The sequence below is a fragment of the Halichoeres trimaculatus genome, unplaced genomic scaffold (genome assembly GCF_033239565.1).
Source record: "Halichoeres trimaculatus isolate MK-OKI-2021-1 unplaced genomic scaffold, fHalTri1.1 fHalTri1_scaffold_23, whole genome shotgun sequence".
Classification (NCBI taxonomy): Eukaryota; Metazoa; Chordata; class Actinopteri; order Labriformes; family Labridae; genus Halichoeres; species Halichoeres trimaculatus.
In genome coordinates, this window is record NW_027437201.1 from 7,918,371 (window position 1) to 7,941,448 (window position 23,078).

The following is a 23,078-nucleotide window of genomic DNA, read 5'->3' on the forward strand; positions in this document are numbered from 1 at the left end:
ACACCACCAACAGCCTGAACCGTTGATACAAGGCAGGATGGATCCATGCTTTCATGTTGTTGACGCCAAATTCTGACCCTACCATCTGAATGTGGAGCAGAAATCCAGACTCATCAGACCAGGAAACGTTTTTCCAATCTTCTATTGTCCAGTTTTGGTGTTGCTGTGTGAATTGTAGCCTCAGTTTCCTGTTCTTAGCTGACAGGAGGGTCACTCGGTTTGGTCTTCTGCTGCTGTAGCCCATCTGCCTCAAGGTTGGACGTGTTGTTTGTTCAGAGATGCTCTTCTGCAGACCTCGGTTGTAACCAGTGGTTATTTGAGTTACTGTTGCCTTTCTATCAGCTCCAACCAGACTGGCCAGTTCTCTTTTTGGGACCATTCTCTGTAAACCCTAGAGATGGTTGTGGGTTAAAATCCCAGTAGATCAGCAGTTTCTGAAATACTCAAACCAGCCCGTCGGGCACCAACAACCATGCCACGTTCAAAGTCACTTAAATCACCTTTCTTCCCCCATTCTGATGCTCGGTTTTAACTGCAGCAGATCGTCTTGACCACGTCTACATGCCTTAAGCCTGAACCACACGTATATGGATATTTTTTTGATTGGATATCTTTGTCCTCGTTTAAAAAGAAAAACTCCGTCCACACCACAGAAATATCTCTGTCTATACGAAGAGGCCAAACTGAAAACTTACGCCTCTGAAGCCTGCAATTCCATGCCTAGCCGATAAGTGGCAGGTTAGCAAAATGTGAAAACCATAGAAGAAGAATGTTATGAGCATGCGCAGTCAAACACAGTGACTTGTTGCTAGGCGCTTGACGTCATTGTGTCAACACCAGCTCCGTGTAACACCGCTACACCGATCCACTCAACCGGATATTTTGTTATTTCTTCACTTTTTTATCCTTTTTTAAAAATCTCAGTTTATGTGGGTGAAATTGCCGTGTTCGTGTGGTTGAGAGGCCCAATTGGACAGAAAAATGTGCGTTTAGGAATATATCCATATACGTGTGGTTCAGGCCTTAATGAATCAAGGTGCTGCCATGTGATTGGCTGATTAGAAATTTGTGTTAATGAGCAGTTGGACAGGTGTGCCTAACAGGTGTGTACAACTCCTTGTACGTGTAAATGTACTTGATATAGGAGATTTAAATCATTTCATTAACAGGCAAGGTTGCCTTTTTATTAAAAAATACTTCAGTTACAAAAGTTTCCTCCAGAGCATCTCCAAACACAGCTCTGCAGGGGTTGGCTGTAGGTGGTGCATCCTGAAAGTTAACTGGATTTTCTTTAAGGAGCAGAGAATAAACAGAGGGTTCTCAAAAAATGTTTTACTTTACCATGAGAGCCCCTTTTTTTCCTGTTTGTTTTCCAAGAAGTAAGGAGGAGGACGAGCACAGTGAGCTGGAAACAAAAGCCTGGCTCTGTCAAAGGCAGGTGCAGAGGGGAGGATAAAGTCTTTTTTTGTCGTTATTTTCCACACCGACCACTCCAGTGCTGTTAACCTCCCCCAAAATCTGCCAAATCCTGAACTCGGGTGTTACAGGCTGAGAAATTTCCACTTTAGATGTGCTGAGCCGCATCGCACAGATTTATGCAGTTTACGCTGACATCATTGTTAGTGCACAAGGATTTCTGCTGCACCCCCAAATCTGTGCCAACTAAGAAGTACTAAACCCACAGTGGGTTTTTAGAATAGGCATCTAGGCACCTGCACTGCCTATACCTTGTGTACACATTTATATTTAACTCAGTGCAGCTGCAGCATTTGTACATATTTCTTTGAGTCTCCATCTGTGAATTTCTCTGCATATTTGTACATCTGGACGTATCTTTGAACATATGTCTCCTCCATCTGTAATTTAAGTTTGAATAGCCAGAGTAAAATACAAGGCTGGAAACCAGCAGGGAGTTAAATGTTTTCATATATGTTGGAGTGACTCATTTCATTTCACACAAGGAAGAAAGAGTCAAAACAGGAAAGTAATTTCATAGTTAAACACCTCCCTCCTGGTCTGGGAGTTGAATAAACACCTCTCTGGCTATGGAATTCTGTCTTAAGTAAAAGAAGATGGGGCTTGCACCCATGAGACACTGTGCTGAAACAGACATGCAGTGACATGAAGGAACAGGGACACGAAGCAGGAAGAGAAACTACAAACACTCAATTCCCATCAGGGGCAGCAGGGACTGGTGCTAACTAACTAGTCCAGCTTCCAAACAAAGAGACCAGGAGTGAGTCATCCTCGAGTTTAATGCACAGCTACATTCAGGCAAAATGTATGAATACTTCATGGGCCTATACAACTGTGAGGGACACAGAACAGTCAAGTGTTTCAAACTATATGGATAAATGACCTCAGAATATAAGAAGTCTCAAGTGTGCTGTGTTTCACCAGAGTGAGTTTTACAAAGACTGTGTGCTCTGAAAGACACAATTGACACTTTCCCACTAAACAAACTGAGGACTATCAATCCAATAGGAACTACTTTATAAGACAAAAAAATGTTAGACTGTCTCTGATTATACCAAAGTTAAACAGTCTTATAGACACAGCAGGTACATGAACAACCAGAAGTCATTGTTTTTACAGTCCCACCTTGAAAGCAAGCATTACTGAGGTAATAGCTTACTGAAAGTGGCTCCACAAAAACATTCACCATTCAGAAAAAAATAAAGCATGATGCACTTGTTTGCTCTGTTGTAATGCTGAAGAACTGCAATGTTTTGAATAAACAAAGTAGCAGCTTCCTGTTTTGGTGCACACAAAACGATTCTATAATCTAGGGATTCTATCATTCAGGTGCACCAAAATGAAAAAAAAACATGTGCTTTTTGATGCACCTGGAATGTTCTAAAGTTATTAGTTGTCAAGCTAAAGCTCTAATTAATCTTTAAATATGCAAGTAACAAAAGAAATTTTGGAGCGTAATTTTGTCAACCGTGTTATGGACACAATCTGTGGCTATTTTTTCAACATAAATCCATTTTATACTGAATTTAGAGTTAATTAACATTTCTATGTCAGGCTATGCTTCCTAGAAGTCCCTCATCATTCAGACCTTGAACATGGCACCACCGGACCTCAATCACCTCATATATCTGTGCATCTTTTTTCACAATTTTGTCTTTATAACATCTAAAGTAGGAACACCAGACAAGTTGACAAACAATTAATGCGCCCCATGTACAGACAATCAATCTAATGAAATATTGATGAGGAGAAGTTAAAATATGCAACACTTTCTTCATGATTCCCACCAAAAAGGATTTGACTTCAACTGATTTAAGTCATGTGACTTTGTTGCAAACCATTGCTGATTTATAGGATTTATTTTCCAATGGGTAACACAGTTGACACTAAATTCTCAGACACACAAAAAATAACTTACTTTATCCATATGAATAATTAAAACAGTTTTTAAATCACTTTTGACATATTTCAATGATTATTTTAAACCAAAAATACTGCAAATAATACTAACAAACATGTATTCGAGTATTAATTTTGAAAAGCAAACTTGACATTTGAGACATCAAACAGCACAAAAACTGCAAATTCCAATAAATGATTTGCATTTTTAGCTGAATAAATGATGGAACCTGTTCACTTTCTGTAATAAATAAAAGTAAAATATAAGACAAATGGCCCACTGTAAAATTGGTCATTGCTTGAAGTGAATACTTAGTAAAATTGAAAAGTATACCCCATAGGGAAGAAATGCACCCCCAATTATAGAATCACTCAAATAATAAACAATTAAGTGACTTAAAATTATGCCTGTGCGTTGAGAAAAGACCAAAACTACAACAGGGGATTAGGGCCATGTTAACCTCTTAAGACCCATCGTCCACATATGTGGACATTACATTTCTGCCACTTAGACCCATGATACTTCATTTTCTAAAACTTTGACCTATTAGCCACATTTAGGGACATTGCCCACATCATCTTTTGGTGAAATAACATTATATCCATTCTAGTGAAAAAACAACATATTTAGGTACTAACAACTAATAGAGAACTCAAAACACAAATAATCAAACTTCCTGTACAAAGACCAATTTTAGGTATTGTACTTAGTAAGTCTTACTTGTCCCAAATGGCAAAGTGAATTAACAATGGCACACCAGGCAAAAACTTGAGTCTTAAGAAGTTAAAGAAAAAAAATATATAAATAACCTGCAAGGTTAATCTCATAAACTCACAATCAAAAAGTCATAACTCAAGAAAAAAAAGGTCATAAATTTTCAAGAGAAAAAAACATGAATTTAAGGGAATAAAGTTGTAAACTTATTAGAAGGAACTCATTATCTTAGTCTATAGCTATAGGCCATCAGAAGATCTAAGAAACATGAGATCACATATGTGTAGAATTATTTTGATGATGCGACACCTCTCCTGGGTGAAGTTATTTCATATTTCCATGTCATATTTTGTCTGTTCTATGATTTGCAGATGTTTTATTTGAACAAGAGCTGGCTGTGTAGGTCATTGCAATTCACACAGAGCTGAGGATGGGTCGTTTTGGAGGAGAAAAATGTTTGTAGTTCGTAGACTACCTTGCTGTGTTTGCAGAGAGTTGTTGATTTTGTAAAAGCAACGTTCCACTGATGAGTTATTGATCATGGAAAGCCAAGTCTGTGAATACCTTTCTGACTCTGTTGCAGTTTTTAACGAAGCTCCAGTTTCTTGGTTATCTATTCAGAGTCCTTAAGGACCCAAGGCACACAGCATCAGAATAACATTGTCATTAGTTTAGTTATACGATGTTACGCTAATTTGCCAACCTTTACTTGAGTATAACTTAACAAGATACTTCACAATCCAGGCACTCTACTGGTAGCCTATAGCTATAGAGTTAGATTTATGACATAATTTTCTTAAATTTACAACTTTATACTTGTACTTTTTTTTTTTTCAACATGTCCCTTATTCTCCGTGTGACAAATCAGAGAAAGAAAACAATGTTTTTTTTATATCCACAAACTTGTATATTGGCCTGAAGTTGTTGAAACTACAAGTTGTATCTGCAGCTGTGGTTGACACTTTTCTTGTTTTCTTTCCTCTCAAATAATGTCAAAAATATTCTCAGAGAAGTCGCTCAGCCAAGTATCAGAAACTTATTTTGAACAATCTGTTTTAACAAAGCATCATGATCCTTTATCAAAGTAGCCAAAAAAAAAAAAAAAAAAAAAAAAAAGTCGTTGGACAGCCCATCCGTGTCATGTTGAGTATTTTCAAACTACACAAAAGTTTAAAATATGTTTAACAGACTAAAGCTCCTGCTCATAAAAAAAGTGTCTTTTGAAGTCTGGCTCTTTATCACAGGCTTTGAAAAAACAGAAGGCACAATGCCATCAGAGAATTAGCCAGGGTGCCAGTATAAACAGAAAATGGAGGAGGGAAATTAGTCACTCGTATGGCGAGTGTTATGACAGCAGTGAGGATAGGATATGAAAGCTTCTGTAGGTATCGCTGTGACTCATGAAAGGACAGGCCAGTGCAGCTTGAAAATTAATAATGTTGTCAACTGTTACAAACTCTATGCTAATGTGGCTGCCAGGGGCTTAATTTCGAAACAACTGATTAACACTTTGATATCAGGTAGAAATAAAATGGTGTTTGCTATCAGTAGCTGTCACCCTGACGCAGTCTGAGCAGTGAACTACTGGAGGTTTGTGCTGCTGCTGGATTGTCCTTCATGAGGAATGGTCAAATATCTCATTATATACAGTTCAGGACCTGTGTTTGGAGCGTAATCCAAGGAGGATTAATGCTGCTCTGAATGCATAGGTTTGCCTTTCTCCTTGGTATGTAGTCCAACATCAACATATTGATGGATTTTTTTGCCTTTATCCCGTTTTCTCCTTGAAACAGATCCCCTTTGCTTTGTGTTTGTTTGAAAAGAGAAAGGAGTAGGTGATGCCATGTAGGTCTACCACTGCCTGCTACAGGATGTTTATTTCATCTCTGAACGTAGACATCCTCAAGCTGCAGGAAGCTGTGCAGGGATCACAAGAGGATGGCCAAAACGATCCTATTTTCTTGCACAACTGGTGAACAGAAGTAATAGCCCCTTCTGGGAGTCAGGGACATAAGAGAGAAGAAAAAAGGCTTATCAGGCACCTTGAAGCAGCTGTAAGTCACGTGCAGTATCTTTAATGACGTGCAATCACACAGGCAGGAGAGGCGGAGTAGGAAGGACTGTAGGTGGAATAACAGAATTATCTCAGAGTGTCTCGCAGGGGGCGTTCTTAGGGCATTTCTGCTTGCTGTGCCCCAGCTCCGTCTGAGGCCTTGTGTAAGATAATGCTGTTAATTTTGATAAGAATAAAAGGGAAGAATTGAAGGGGGGGACTTCTTTAGGAAACCATTAATGTAATCTTGTGTAGGATTAATTCTTTAGTGCGGCGGGAGTGCTGTGGGGGTTATGGCGGAGTTTATTCACAAAGCGTCCCCTCTTAATCTGCAGTTTAAAATGTAAAGTGTAATTAAAGACACTCTGGCTCAGGGAGAATACAGCTGCGAGAGAACATCCCCGACTGGGGACTTCAGCATGAGTGGGGACTTGCCGCTAAGCCAAATATAGTATCCCCAGCATTACGCGGGGCTTAAGTCCTGTGTTTACTTACAATCGCTTACACCTGAGAGACCTGTTTTTTGATCTCCATCGTAATAACAAATTAATCCAAGCTTAACTCTTGTTTGGAATCACATTTCTGTGTGTTTTGAATGGAAGGAGCATGCCTTCTGAAACCACTTATTGATGCACTTTTCGTCCTCCTTTCCGCAGAGCTGCAGCTCTCATGGATCCTCTCTTAAGGGCAGCAGCGTGGCACCAGGCACATCAGCAGCGGCCCCACCTATTCTCAGCAGAGCGCTGTCTAAAGGGAAACGCTTCAGGTGAGAGTGTGATCTTATTCCCTGCCCTGTTTCATAACACTCACTTTCACTTTATCTGTATATAAAAGGCAGCAGAGGGAGCAGTGTAATCATCCTGCAATATGGGGGGATATATGGACCTCAGAATTATGAGCTCATCATTTGTCTTTTTTTTTTTTGAGAAAGATTTACGGTGATTATAAGTGGAAGCCATTTTACTAAAATATGCCTTAGATCCTATGCCAACACCATAAGCCTTCGCCTGTGTGCATATCCTTAGTCAGCGTTAGTTAGTTTAATGAAATGAAAATTAAAGTCTCTACAAATGGCTGGGAAAACAGACATCTTTATTTACATGACATGTCCGGTTAATGTGCAAAGTGATGAAATATGTGCTCAGGCTGATTCTGAAATGACTCCTTGCACACAGATAGGAAAGAGCATATAGGGGAGAGATCCTCTGAGGGGACATGAATATTTATGTGCAGTTCAAGATTGATTCAACTGAATTCCTTTCATGCCACCCATCAAGTTACAGAAGATTCAGCTAAATTAACAACAGTTTTGCTACAAGGGACCTCAGAGGCAGCAGTGCTGCGTGATCACAGCAGTCAGCATCACATGCTAGCATTTAGCAGAAGAGCACAGAGATACAGGGATGAAGTAAGGAACAACAGCCAACCTGAAAGATCATATGTGCAGGCAGGTGCACTTTCACAGGAAATGACATGAAGCCACCTGACAAATAACATCTTATATCACTGAAGTGGAAGTGTGTTACCTTAGGTGCTCATTATACACAATGTTGGCAAATCATTAGCATGAAGGATGAGATCATCTTCTCACTTAATAGTGTTGCAACAGCTATAGCACGTTAAGGTGTCGTGACTAATTTACATCAAAGTCTTTCTATGTGCATTTAACCCTTTAACACCTGAGCTTTTAAAATGTGTACCTTGACTTTTTGCTTATTTTGACTAAAACATGTTCAAAAATATGTACTGTGAATGTGTGTTATGGCCCTTTTTTTGGAATTCTTCTCTGGACATTTCATGATCTATAAAAATGAAGAAGAAAAATGGAATTAGATTTTAGAGGTTTTGTGACAAAGAAACACTGCATTCAAACATATACTTTACAGGATCAACTTTGAATTTGAACACTATAAAGATTAATATTTATGAGTCTTTGTGTCTTATTTTGTAAAAAAAAAAAAAAAAAAAAAAAAAAGGGGAGACAGAGAAATTCACCAGACCCTCCAGCATCTCCACGGCCTCTCCGTATCCCAGCACACATGCCACTGGAGGATGGCCGCTCCTCATCACAAGACAAAGACTGAAAGTAGTGGAGAAAGAAATTCAGCTGGTCTCACACACTGTATATTACAAATAAGGCTTGGCACATTGTTCTACAGAGGTTAGCACACAATACAAGCTTCAAATCATGTTGACACAGTACAAAGAAGACTTGGTACACTGTTCTAAAATAGCACAAAAGAGATAGACGCCGTATTACATGGGGGGGTACGTGGCCAGTAGGTGTCAGACGATTCGCAAAAGTGTCAACACGAATACAAACAAAACAACATAAATGTAACAACAGAAGTGCAGCCACAAAAGAAGTTAACAGACACAGAAAAGTTGTGAAAGTAAGAGAATGATTGTTTTCTTTTTTTAACCTCAGCTATGATAGATATAGCCATAGTGCTAACATTATAATATGACTGATTCATAAAGCTAAATATAAAATGACACAATATCAGTTTATATTGAACTAAAAGTACTATGTTGGCTATCAAAAGGTGACACCAGTATAAAGTAGGGATGGGTACCAAATTTGGTACTTTAATAGGTACCGACTGAATTCAGTCGAAAGTACCGGGTACTGATTCACGTAAAATCAAAAGGTACTATGTTAAGGTACCTAATTGCATCCTTGTGACTAGGTTTCATACTAGGGATGGGTACCCCTCACATTTAAAACAATACGGTATCGATGCCCGGTACCTGGCAATCGGTACCGGTACTCAACGGTACCATTTAACACATTTATTCTTTAATATATAACCCTGCAATGCTGTGTTCATGTCCAGCGTGGAAAATCACCTACTCTTCCATTCCCTCACAGTCACAAAAATGCATTTAGGTACCGAAACATGGTACCTTTTGATTTCACATAAATTGGGAACCGGTACTTTTCACAGAATTCGGTCGGTACCTATAAAAGTACCTATAAAAGTACCTAGCCTTACTTGTGACTGTGAGGGAGTGAAAGAGTAGGTGGTTTTCCAGGCTGAACACCAACACAGCATTGCAAGGTTATATATTGAAGAATAAATATGTTACATTGAAAAAAATTAGATTTTATTATTAAACAAATTTATAGTTTTTTACCACATAAGCACAAAAAAAGTACAGAAAATTGGTACCATTGGGTACCCATACTGATTGCCAGGTACCGGGCATTGGTACCGTATTGTTTCAAATGTGAAAGGTACCCATCCCTAGTATGAAGCTGTATTTACCATAGCTGAAGTTATTTTAAAAAAAACCCTATCATTTACTTACTTCACAACTTTTCTGTGTGCGTTAGGATAACTAACCGCTTAACTTCCGTTGTGGCTGTACTTTCGTAGTGGTGTGGCTTTTGCATTTGTGTTGTGGCATTTGCATATTGTCTGACACCTTATGACCACCGTAGGTGCGGACACAGCTTAGTACTCTGTTCAAAAAAGGTTACTTCATATTATAAACATTGATTTACGCACATATTGCACAAATAAGACACTGTTCTAAAAAAAAAAAGTCAGCACACAATGCGAGCATCAATCTACACTTACAGTTACTTATATGAAGTATAAATTACAACTCATCTAACATTACCTTTTTTTGTATGAACTTGCTCCTCAGATGCTTTTGCAGTCTCAGAATAATGCAGAAGCCTCATTGGAGGTTTTATAACCAGGGAGGATCTTCTTTTTCTGTGCTTTTCCTTTTGTGCGTTTGCTCCACACTTAGTGTGTATTCCCAGGTTCTCTTTAATGCCTGAGTGAAATTACTGTAATAACCCTATATCAGTTATAAGGGCAACATCTCAGCTTTTATAAACTGTTGAAATTTTACCAATTGTTCAAACTGTTTAGGCATGACAGCCATTCAAAGTGCGCTTCCTCATATGTGTTGGCGCTGACAGATCTGGAGCTAAAGTGTTAATGAACTTTAAGTGTACAAAGAACAAAGAAAGTCAGACATGCAGTGACAACAGGAAGAGAACATGTTGAAAACAAGTTGAGAATGTGTAAAGGCACAAGGAGCTCTCAGATGTCTGTGATGACAACTTTAGTGAAAACCCCACAGAGGCAGTGGGTCTCTGTTTTAATGGGGTGATGCTGTGTCACAGAGAAGAGTTTTTCAAAAAGGCTTGTCATGTGTAGCTGCGGGGACCATGCCAATTCGTTCAGGCTTTTTATTCTCCACAGTGTCATGCAGGTGCTGCATGGAGGGCAGCTGACAGTCAATCATCTGTTCAGCTTGTTCTACCAGTCAGAGAATGCAAGGAGGAGGGGGTAACTAGACTGTGATGGATGTGGTGGAGATGCTTTCAGCTATTGACCTTAGAAACTGGACCACATCGTGAGCTATCAAGAGAAATGCCCCATAAAAACATGTCAATATGGCCCATCAATACTGTTTCAAAAGGTGACCTGTGTATTGTAGCCTTTACGAGCATGTGCAAATTGTTTCACCTGCTTGAGCATATCGGTGACCTGGGCTTAGCTAAAACAATAAAGACATTGAATGAATGACTGACCAGTCAACAGGTGGGACATTAGCTTATTTGGCACATAGGTTTTCAAGCTGAATGCTATCTTTAGCATGCTATCATTTTCACATTGAGTGCAACATTATAGTAAAAAGCCAATTTAAGCTGACCCACAATAATTAACATTTGGATTTTGACCAAGATACTGCTGATATATGTCTGTACCAATACCTTTGCAGGGTTGTGGGCTAAATATTAGCATGCTAAATTGAATTGAAATCATTAGTGATTGTGTCCAATTAAAAGGGACTGTGAGAACTTTCCCAGCTATCCTGAAGAAGTCTGAATTCAAGAGATATACATGATTGTAATCCACAATTTAAAATAAAATTTTCAGCCCTGAAATAGATTATTTCAAAGTGCTTTTTCTCATTCGTCTCAAGCGGATCGGACAGGACCAGATTGATTTACAGCATGTCTGAGTCCCTATGACAACAATACACCAGCCAACAATTTCTCATATTCATTTTGTTATAATGGAGAACACTGGAGATAGACTGGCTAAAAGAAAAAGGACAGAGAAACAGAGGAAAGCTGAACGAGAGAGTTATAGAGCAGAAGCTAAAGGCTAAAACACAAGCTAAACTGTTTGTGCTAATGTCCATTCCAGCCCACATGCAGCAGTTATTCTGCAGTGATCTGTTCAAACTTGAGAGCCCATCAATAATGAAGAGTGAGGTTATGTTAGCTCTGATTGGTAGATGAGTGCTGGACAGTAAGACGGATGAACGAGATGTAACATTACAAGTCAAGGACATGTCTAAGAGCACCGGGCTGTGAGTAGCGCTAAATGTAGCTGGCTAGTAAACAACGCCACAAACTGAGTTTACAAAGTTAGCTGCTAGTTTACATGTTTCGAACAGTAGCTCTATGTAACAGTCAGTAAATACATTACCTTAGCGTGTTATATCAGGTAAAGAGCTGTCTTGAACAAAGAAAAGTAGTGTTAAAAAGAAGATCCAATCTCCATTCATTTTTTACACAGCTTAGTCCACATGACAGTCATTAGCTTTTCCAGAATGTCCTAACAGCCACTTTAAATCACAATTTTTGGAACTTAAGAAGGCAAACTGCTATCATGCTAATGTTTAGCAGAACTAGTTTACTGTTGTGGTTATTGGTTTAAAGGTCAGCAAAGGATTTTTTTTAGCTAAAGCTAATCCTTGAGTGAAAAAAATGTTTACTGTGACAAAGCCAACTAATGGGCAGGTTAAATATTCTTCAACTTCCTTTGGCTACTATGCTAACTTCTGGTAATTGTGTATAAAAATAAAAGTACAACATCCCTAATTCATCATGAAGTCAGTAGGGAACACTCCTCTCACAAGTATTTGGTGATAAAAAAAAAAAAAAAAAAAACACTGATTGACCTTTTTAAAGTTTGAAGACGTCACTGCTTTACTATAAGAATCTTTTCAAAAAATACATGTCTCTTGGAAATGTCAACAAAATCCATTCAGTGGTTGTTGACAGGGGTTATTTTAGGCCCAAGAGCCAAGGGGTGAACATTTTGACGTGGCACGCTAGCCCGTTCCATAGGGCTTGTTGTACACATGTCAGTAGAGGAAACAAACATATCAATCATTTTAGGAAGAAATGTTTCTGCATTTTTAAGAATCTGTATAAAGTGACCACTATGGCTTCCTCTGTTCTTTCTCAAACATGTTTCTGAGTTACTTCATGAGCATCATCTGATAAGGGAAAAAACACAGACCAAGTCAAGTCCGCACAGATTCGCAGTCAGTCTTTCTTTTTGATTATTTCTGGTTTTGTGAAATGTGATCAATCTCCAGGACCCCTTGTCATGTTTGGACGATGAGAAAATTGTGGTATAACAGGCTAATCAATAGGCTTCAAATTGAGTCAGTGAGTGTGAGTTTTTCTCATGCTGAGTGGACAGATTTACTAGATTTGCTGTGATGAGAATCCTACCACAGTGTAGCTTGGTTCATATAACATAATATTCTAAACTTCGCCTGAGTCATTTGTCATTTTACACCCCTCTTTGTCTTAAAATCTATTTTATTTTCCCTCTGCAAAGCCCAATATTAGGCCTGAATAAGGAGGAGAAACAATTAAAGCGTTGGATTACAGCCAGGATTTCTGTTTAACAGCAGGAGGTTGTACTTTTTTGTGTTATTTGTATGGTTCAGAGATAAGCAGCTGCCTTTCAGCTCCAGACCTTTAACATTTCACGTTGAATAATTAGAACAGCCTGGTGAATTTGCTCATAAACACACATTATTTTAATTTCTCCTGCTCTCAGTTAATCCTAATTGGAAATCAGCGTGCTAATAGCCAACAAAACTGACATAATTCAGCTTTATTCATATTAACTTTTTCATCAGTCGACATAAAAGCTAATGAAGATCGGTGTCTGCATTAGCTATGCTTATTGTTCAGCAGCTACAGAAATTTGGAAATTACAATAGCCACATATTTTTTTAACATTATGTTCCCATAATATATTAATAAATAAACAGCTGTCTACCAGATGATTTATTTAACTGCATGAATTAAAATGAATGAGAGCTCAGCAAGAAAATTTTAAAGTTTGAACATTGGGATTGTTTAAACAAGGGTCCACCACTGCATTCATTCATCCACAGTCTTTTTGTAGTCTGACGGCTGCAATGAAAAATAATTCAAGAACCAAAATCAAGCTGGCGCACTGTTTGTCACTGATTCGTGCTCCAACACAATCAACATTTTTACCCAGCAGGGGAAAAACAGTAATAAGTTCTTGTTTTTGTTCCGTTAATCCAGCAGAATTAAGTGACCTGCTGCTCATAAAAGAAACACGAGTGGATGATCAAAGGTAGAACAACAGGGCAGTGCAGTTTAATGATGTCTTCAGAAAATTGAAGGCTATTTTTTAGGCCTATATTTGGTGCACCCCCTTGTGCTGTGAAACTTGTTTGTTCTTGTATGATACAGACACAGAAGCATGCAATATAGTTCAGTATAACTTTGATTCACATTTCATGTCATTGCTTTATTGCAGCAGATGGGCTGGGATCTGCTTTGAAGTCAACCACCTACTGCTCACAGAACAATTTTAAAAACAGTGTGCCCAGGCAGGAAGCACAGCTACGACTGATCCCTGCTTCAGTCTTTCACTGCAGCAGGATAACAATGTATACTCTTCATTCTCATGTCAAGTATGAAATCCACCCTTATATCAACACCTATAGGACGGATCATAGGAAGCGACACTTTGATAAAGTTCCCAGGATGAATTTCAACATGTTGCGTGTTCATTTTTTTCTTCAAAAGTTCACAGCTCTTAGGTTGGAAGTCATTCCTGATCCTCTTTGAAATTCTGACATCTGCAGCAATAGAATTGTCATTTGCTGTTCTGGGAATATGTTCCTTTCAAATATTGGATAGATTGCATTTAATAATGGTACACAGAACTAACCAACTTTGATAGCTAGCTTTTGATTTTATGATTGAGCAATACAGTTGAATCTCCTAAATACCAAATTTACAACCCAAACTTATGAAAATCATCAAACTCAGCTCAAGCTTGAGTTTGGTGCCAGTGTTAGCAAACCTTTGCTACAAGATTAGCTTCAAAACTGATAAACATTGGAGCTGTCAAACATCTTGTTAGCTTGTTACAGCTTGTTAGCTTCATTATCATTTCATGCATTTTATCTCCATGTCAGTATTTGAATCAAAACACACTAAGTCGTATGTTTGCTTGTCAACTTGTTAAACCGTGAACCAATTGTATATGTTTTAACAACACATTAGCATGTTTAGACGTTCTAATTCATCTGCTTTCATGTAATGAATAACTAATAGCTGCCTACTAAAAGTATATCAGCATAATGTTGATAGAAGCTGTTTTGAACACTTCCCTTAAGCCATGACTGCTTTTTTGTTCTCAGAGACTTTCATACATCATGGTGTTCTTAGCATGTACCGCAGAGCAAGGTCCTGGTTTAACTAGGGTTGCTCTTCTTTAAAGCGATATGCTCTGAGTCCAAAAGCATACCTATAAAAAAACGAATTTGATCCAGACACATGACTGTTAAGATGTTGTGGTTAGTCTCTGTGATGTCATCTGTTAGTTTCTAAAGCAGAGTTTTAAAGCCTATTGTTGGTGGCTGCCATATTAGAAATGCTGACTCACTTTTGGTTTACTAAGCAATAGGCGAAAAGATGGAGTAAATGTCCTTTACTCTTCTTACTGATAGCCACAGTGTGTCCACTTGCCAGTCATGCTCCTAAACGTGCAAAATAACCTCATAATCTTTTCAAACTTATGGGATATTTATAAATTAATTACACCTGATCAGCGTGTACAAAAAGAAAAAATAGCTTTTCAGACCTTAAATACCTGTTTTGAAACAGGATGTATATTTTGCTGTAGTAATTGGATTTTACAAATGATTGTGTATGTGACATCTAAGACTTTGGTAACCAGCCTCAAGTGGACATCCAAGGAATTGCAATTTTTAAGCACTTAAAAATATCAAAACTATACACCTTGTTTGCAACACTGATCTGTCAGTATGGACTGAATTTAAGTCATTGTCAATGTCAAGGCTAATCCTGTTTTTGTTTTTTTTTTAGTAGAAAACATCCCTGGTGTTCTACAAGTCAAAGTTCAATACTGATGCATCTGTACATGTGTCAGTCAGTCTTAGCATACAGCTGTTGCCTAATTAGCACAGCTTATCATATTGACAAGCCATGCTGTGTCAGGTCAGAAAGGCTAGCCATCATGCTTATGTTAGCATTTAGCAACATGGTCTCACTGAGAAGCCCCCTCTCTTTTGATTAGATGATGTTTTTGTTTACATGTTCTACTCACTCTTCTTTTACCATCCTCAGAACAAAAATTTGAGTGCTCTGTCTGATTCCCAGCAGCAGAAATGAGTAAATTGAAAAAAGAAACAGGGTGGTATTTTCTACTCAAACACAAAACAGAAAGGTCAATCCATTTCAGTTATTTTACATGAGTGAGCACAGGAGGTAAGACACATTTGATGGAATAACTGAAGCTACGGGTGATGTTTAAATTTATGCAGCTTTTATAAAACAGTGTGTTTACTCTTATTGAATTTCCATCTGGTTACAGGAGTAGTTCCCTTTCACTCAGCCCTGCCCAACAACGCAGAGAGAACAGCTACTTCAGGACCCCGCCTGTCACTAGAGGAAAACACAAAATTACAACAAACCTCATCGATGGATCCAGAGCTGGCAGCCGCGTCTACAAACACTTGCAGGAGGATGAGTCAGCAGACATAGAGTCCATAAGAAGGTGAAACTTTTTGAAGATGGTTTCTTGTTTTTGTTAGTTTTGTGGTGTTTGTTTTATCCTCACAGACAAAATTCTCCTCGCCTCTCTCTTCACTGAGGTCAACTAGCCGTGTCAGTGATACAGACCCCTGGACTTACTCGGGTTAAGTTGGAGTGGCAGAGGGATAATTTTAGGGGGAAATGAGTTTATGACCAAAACACTTTCAGTTCAAATCCGTGAACTGGCTTATGAAATCTGATCCGGAGGAAATAAATGAGATCTGCTGTGCCCTGCTTCAACTGGGACTGTCACAATTAATTTGGAAAACACGCTTGATCTCAACCACTCAGCAGTATCAGGGTGCTGGGGAAGTCCAAAATACATGTGTGTGTGTTATCTTCTCTCCTCTTGCCACTGGGCTGTTGCTGTGAATGAAAATGAGTTTAATATGCGTGGTTTTATTGGGGTAAAAATGCAGCAACAGCCTCTAAGCTTATTACAACACTATACATGAGTTCACATGAAATTCAGCTGTACAGAAAGGCTTTTATTTTGGGTAATTCTCGTGCATTTTTGTAGCGTTATGGGTCACGCATCCAATAAATAATTTGATTCTCTGTCATGTTGGAGCCAAAACTGGAAACGTATTGGGCGAATTCAGCCTTCTACAACAAGACCACAAATTGAACAGGATTAATTTAACACATCATGAATTCTACTCGTGCTTCCCCCCTGGTGTCAGGCGAGGACAGTGACTTGGCCTATTTTCACGCCTATCACAAATGAAGCACAGCCACTGGCACAGTTTCAAGAGGCTTTGAAAGCAGGGAGGACTTTTGGCAAGAGCCACCTCTCACCAGTTGGCTGTCTGAGGGTTTAAATATAACTTACACATTTCATAAGTACAGTCTGATCATTCTCACTGGCACAGGATCAGAAAAAAGTAGCTTGACTGACATGTTTGTTCTTTGGAGGGGAACATTTATCCAGTTTTGAAACAAAGTTGTGCATCACTTCACGTCATTTGAAACTACTTAGGACTTGATCTCAACTTAATTTTGTTCATGTAACTCCATGGATGTAAATGTAATACTTGGCCTCAGGGGAAGCGGAATCTTTGCACTGTTTACAACATTTTTCAACCCCTCCTCCCATGACTGTAATCCCTGGCACACAAACTAACAACACAAACACACTGGAGTTTGGCAAAGAGGGTAGAGTAAGGCAATCATCTGCATCCAAACTTAAAAATGGTGCCACCAGCTCCTGTCCGATCACCAGCAGCAACAGTGTATGCTGTACCGCATGTACAGTATAAGCAAAAATTACCGTTACAAAACTTTAAGTTCCTGATTTGGAACTTTTTTATATTTTCATTATTACTTCTTTCTTTTCTTTCGAGAGTCTAATCTCTTCTTGGCTCTCCCTTCTGATATATCTTACTATTACCATTAAAAACTACACAAGAACATCATCTGTCAAAGAAGGCATGAACACAATGCAACTATATTATCTTAATATCACCGCAGCATACAGATGTGAGAAAGTTTTCAATGAGATTTTATTTGTTTTTTAAAGTTTGATCACAGCTCATCTGGAATGACTGGGTCTTTGACTTATACAGCAGCCAGTCAACAGGGGGAGCAGTTTTTGTAGTGACCTCACTACAGGCGAGATGATGTATACATTTTATACATCTTGACAGGTAGTTTTAGAGTGGAATAGAATATATTTTATTGATTCCCCCATGGGGTAGTTTTTTTTTTTTTTTTTTTTTTTTTTTTTGTCACAGCAGCTGCAGTAAATACAATAACAATAAGAAATGAAATAGCAATACAAATATGAAATTACACATTTGTAGAAAAAATAGAAAAGTAGAAAATATAGAAACAAAAGAAAAATATTTCAATTTATATATTTACATTAAGACAAATAATCAAGTAATGAACAACAAAATGTTTGTTAAAATGATAAGAAAGGATAATGAGAGCAAGGTTAGTAATTACAAAAGGGATATTGATGGTATACAAACAAATAGTTCATGTTTGAAGTGTCCAACCAAATTAAAAAACAAAACTAGAAAAGCACTCAGAAAGCGCAGACCTCTACCAAGCATATTGTGATTGTCACTAACACTTAAGTCCGACTTTAATGTTATACTCCCCTTCCCCAAAATTTAATCACTTCTTCCTTGCTCCATTTCGAACATTTCCTGAAAATTTCATGAAGATCCGTTTGTTACTTTTTGAGTTATGTTGTTCACAGACAAACAGAAAAACTCTCCTAAAACCATAACCTCCTTGGCGGAGGTATTAAAGATGAAATAAAAGGATATTCACCTTACTCTCTTTAACAGTCAGATGTATTTCTTGGTGGATCTTGGTGGTAAAAAGAGGCTATCAGCTGAGTACAGTTCATCACTTCCTTCCATCAGGCCTTGTATAAATAACCACATAGAAATAGTCACTCTTCTTGTTGATGTTCTTGTTCACTTTTTTCGGGCAGTAAGTGGCATCAATAATCTGTTTTATAACCAGTTTAGAGATCCTTTGCAGAGCTTTAAGCTGGAGTGATGTCGCACTGTTACATAAGAGAAAAATAAGATTTTCTATTGTGAGGTTTGATTTCCTGGGTAGAATGTTATTAGATGTCAAGCTGTTTCAATTCTCTTTTATACAAGAAACAATTCAAACATTGAGACAATCAAGTCGTATTTGCATCTTAAAATAATGCAGCCCTAGTTGGCATATGACTCAGAAGTTGGTCACAATAAATACAATTACATGACTATAAGATTCTACCAGTGACAACAAAAAGTGTTTCCCAAATATGAATCAGTTCAATTTTAGAAACCACTAAGGCTCTGTTCACTCTGTTTTTAAATAATCCTTGAAAATTACTTAGAGAAATTTAAACAAACCACAAATAATCATAACGTCAAAAACAATAAGGACAGTCAGCTTAGATATTTCAGTAATTCAGATGGTGAAGGTTTGTGTGCTTTAAGGAGCTTCAAACTCATATTTTTAGACTAAAAGTTTCTTAGAACTGAAAGTTAGACTTTAAAAGAATGCCTTCATTTAAGAGATGTTACATTGTATAAACAGAGATACAAACATGACTTTGTTTCTTGGTTGGTATTAAGAACACAGCATTTCAAGCTGCCCCACTTTCATTTTCTGAAGCACAGGTATCGTTGAATTATTTTAGGTTTATTTACAGATGCAGAAGAAAGCATCTTTAAGCCTTGGTAATGCAGCCCTACTTAGCATATGAGTCAGAGACAGCCTCATTTGCTGTCAGTGTGTGCAACTTGAGCGATGGCACTGTTATCAAAAACGCCTGTCATTAAAGCAGCAGTGTCCCCGGTGCATTCAAGGCACTTAAAAGTGCCGAGCAATGTCCCTATTAGCATGCCAGCCTGATTGTGCGTAACAGTGACTTGTAAGATACACTGTGAGCTGCCAAACTCTTTATGTGACCTATTTCCATAATTTACATTTTTAAACAAAGCTCCGTGGAGCTCAGCACTTCTTTCAAAAGCTTGAGATCCTCCTGGAGCATAACAGCTTCCCTCTTAACTCCCCCCTCCCTATATATACACACACACACACCCATGTATCTTTCATTCATGTGCCCACTTGCACACAAACAAACACGTTTTAATGCACAATCCCAGACTTTAACTTTAGTGAAATAGGTTTTTGAATCACTAAAACCTGCAAGCTATCAGCAGTTACAGCTGGAACATTCTTGTCTGGAAGAGAAGCAGAAATGAGTGAGTTTATCTCCTCCTCAAGGATAGAATCAGATGTCTTTGGTGAAACACGTTCAGTGTCATTAGTTTTTGATTAATCCCTCACAGATCCATCAGTCACATGAATTTCGGCACCCTTCGTCATATTCTCGCTGCTTACCAGCCACACTACAACAAGCTACCAACCTTACAGCCCCCTCTCTTCTCCTCTCCTCTCTTCATCCTCATCCTCCAGCCCCCACCTCTCTCTTGTTGCCATGGATACACCCTCTCATCACTGGAAACAGGGAGGTGGAAAAGAAAAGAAAAAGAGAGGGGAAGGAAAAGGAGGAGGGGTGAGGAAAGAAGGGAGATTGTGTGGAGATGATGAGAGTGCAATGGAGGGAAAAGATGGAGGTAGACAGTGCGACGTGAAGAAGGTGTTATGAAAAAAGAAAAGACGACAAATAAAAGAGGGAAGAACAGCAAACAAACATGAGAGTACTCATCCATGTTTTCCATTTTTATGACAACAAATCCCCACAGAGTATTGTCACTTTCATTATCCTGTGTCAAAACTGATATTTACCCATCGCAGACGCGGACGGAATTGAAGGAAAATTTGCCATGGGAGTTATTTTTAGATGTGTTTTTGATCTGGCGGATTTACCTCCAGCTTGCATTCGCCCGTCTAATACCGACGGGAGGAGTGGAAAAGTAATTCAATTATTTAAACTTGGTTATGCTACAAACAGTCTCAGAAGGCTGACAATAACACTGACTTCCTCCCAAGGCTGTGCCAAGGAATATACTAAACGTGAAGTTAATCTTTAGTAACAATATTAACTCTTGAGTACATTTGACATGTATAAAACTAAACCCACTTAACTTCAAGTCTCCATGCTCTGCTGTATTATTTGTGTGCTTCAAACGATGCTCTTTAAGCTCATTCAAAACCAGCCCTCACATGCTGCATGTGCAGTGCATCCCAACTACATTTCCCCTCTAAAGCCTCCCAGGAGAGGTGTGCTCTGTAATTGTTACAGCACACATGTTCATGGGGGTAAATATCTTATTCCCCCAACATATGCACACAAGCCAGGGGTCAGGATTCCAGCAGCTGTGTCGCTAAAGCTTTAAATCTTCAACAAAGCAGACAAGAGAAAGAGGATTTTTTCAGTTTAACAATCATTCAGTGACAATGAAAACTGCACATGTAAAGGATTATAGATAATTACATCCGATTAAGACAGAACAATACCTAATGATAGTAATTTGTTGGTGCAAGATTTTTTTTTTCTGTGGAACCATGCAGAGAAACAAGGGAGATGAAATGGAAAAATCTGATATGTTCTATATATTCTTGAAGTATTACTTTCTGTCTTCTATTTCCCTGAGGAAATAAGTGTCGCATAAGAAAGGTCACCATGTAACTGACTATATTCTCACTTGTTTCTTGTCTCTCTGCTGCCTAAAGGTGTGACTCGGCCAGTGGGAGAGTTGGCGCCCTCCTCAGCAGGACCTCGCTCTCTCATTTTGCAGCCAGAAAAGGATGGACCGAGGTCCCGTGCACCCGCCTGGATAAAGGAACAGCCTTCCTCCCGCCCTCCCTGCGCACTCGCTCCGTGCCCATCATCCCATCGCTCCAAGCATGCGACCTCGAGGCTGGAAATGCAGACGCAGGGGACCAGAACCAAGGCAGGCTCCACAAGTGGCACGCAGAGCTGCCTGTGAAGTCAGCAGTGTCTGTCACTGATTCTCCCTCATCCACCTGCGAGACCGTTGTGCTGGCTCCCGACACCGCCTTTACACTGGGGTCAGAGAGGAATCTCACACACTGCTCCTTGGAAATTGCAGTAGAACTCGCACAGGAGTTGAAACAGAGAAGCCTGTCCATCCCTGTGAAAATGTCTGGGTCTCATGGCGAGATCCCGCGCGGTGGCACAAACACTCCTGAGGCCTGGGAAGGGAAAAGTGTTCTGAATCCAGCCAGAGTTCTGCACACAGGCGGCGGGAGCAGAGGTTTGACGGCAGCAGGCCAAAGAGAAGCACAGGGACAGTGCCAAGGTCAGACATCCCTCGTGTTCGGAGGCGCAAACTGCTCCTTGGCCACCAAAGGACCCAGCTGCAGAGGAACTGGAAACGCTCATGCCAAGCCGTCTGCAAGCTGATTGGATTAACTGTGTAAAGCTTCAAAGACACTGTTTCCAATAACTGTATACCTTCGCTGGATGGTTTAGCAGGTGGAACCATCTGGGCGGCCACACGGACCAATAACAGATGGCGGTCGATTTTTTTTTTTTCTGAAAGGAACACGAACAGATTGAACTGCAGAGGGAAAAAAATATTGACACAGCAAAGAACGTCCAATTATAATGATAAAGAGACAAAACAAACACACATTGTGAATAAATGTGACTCAACAAGGAAAAACAAAAAACGTGACTGGAGTGGGAGCTTGACTTAAACAGTGTATTGAAAAAAATACCACTATTTAAAAGGAGCTTCTACATAGAAACCAAAATAGTGTGTCATCTCTATGTTGTTTCTCTATTGTAAAGAAATGAAATTATATATGTCATATAATATATGTCATATAGACGTATATATTTGACTACAATTGTGACAAAATAAAGACTAAGATAACAGTGTTAATTAAGGGATTTGTCGTGCTGATCCGTCTTTACAACCCAACGCTGATTCCAGTCTTCCAAATGCCTCCACAGTAAGTATTCCAGTCTGTGTTGTGAATGAATACTGTGTGTTTTTATAAGCCCTGATGGAAATTATCCAGTTGCATCAGTGAAAGTAATTTCTTTTACGACTATCCTCACATAGCAATTTGCAACACACTCAGACTGGTATTGTGGCTATTGACTACCTGTGAGGTCAGGAAACATGTTTGAGAACTACTTCATTTATGTTTAGATTTTCTTATTTTCCCCCTTGTCTTTGTGACATCATCCATCTGTTTGTAAAGCAGAGTTTTTGAACCACTTGGCTACCACATTAGAATAGCTGACTGGAGTCAGCTATTGAATACCTTTAGGGTCAGGAAACATGTTCTAGAACTACTTCATTTATGTTTTCATTTTTTTTAGGTTTAGTCATCTAATCTTTCTGACGTCACACATCTGTTTCTAAAGAAGAGTTTTTGGACCACTTGTCGTTGGATTCCATGTTGAATGCCTGTTGGCCCAGGCAATATGTTTGAGAACAACTTTTTTTATGTTTTCATTTTCTAGCTTTACCCACGTCTTTGTGACATCACCCACCTGTTTCTAAATCAGAGTTTGTGGACCGCTTGTCATTGGCTGCCATGTTGAAATAGCTGACAGGAGTCAGCTATTGTATACCTGTAGGGTCAGAAAACATGTT

At 38.9% G+C, this 23,078-nt stretch overlaps 1 protein-coding gene across 1 annotated transcript in view; it reads left to right on the forward strand.

The window, feature by feature from the left end:
• The window catches only part of nrg3b (neuregulin 3b), a 324,753-nt gene extending 302,394 nt beyond the window's left edge, over window positions 1-22,359 (forward strand). Inside the window, exons 7-9 of the mRNA XM_074663848.1 lie at window positions 6,800-6,909; window positions 15,803-15,985; window positions 21,178-22,359. Of these exons, the coding sequence (XP_074519949.1) occupies window positions 6,800-6,909; window positions 15,803-15,985; window positions 21,178-21,871 (987 nt within the window). The 3' untranslated portion in view covers window positions 21,872-22,359. The remainder of the gene's footprint in view (window positions 1-6,799; window positions 6,910-15,802; window positions 15,986-21,177) is intronic.
• The last annotated feature ends 719 nt before the right edge of the window (window positions 22,360-23,078 follow it).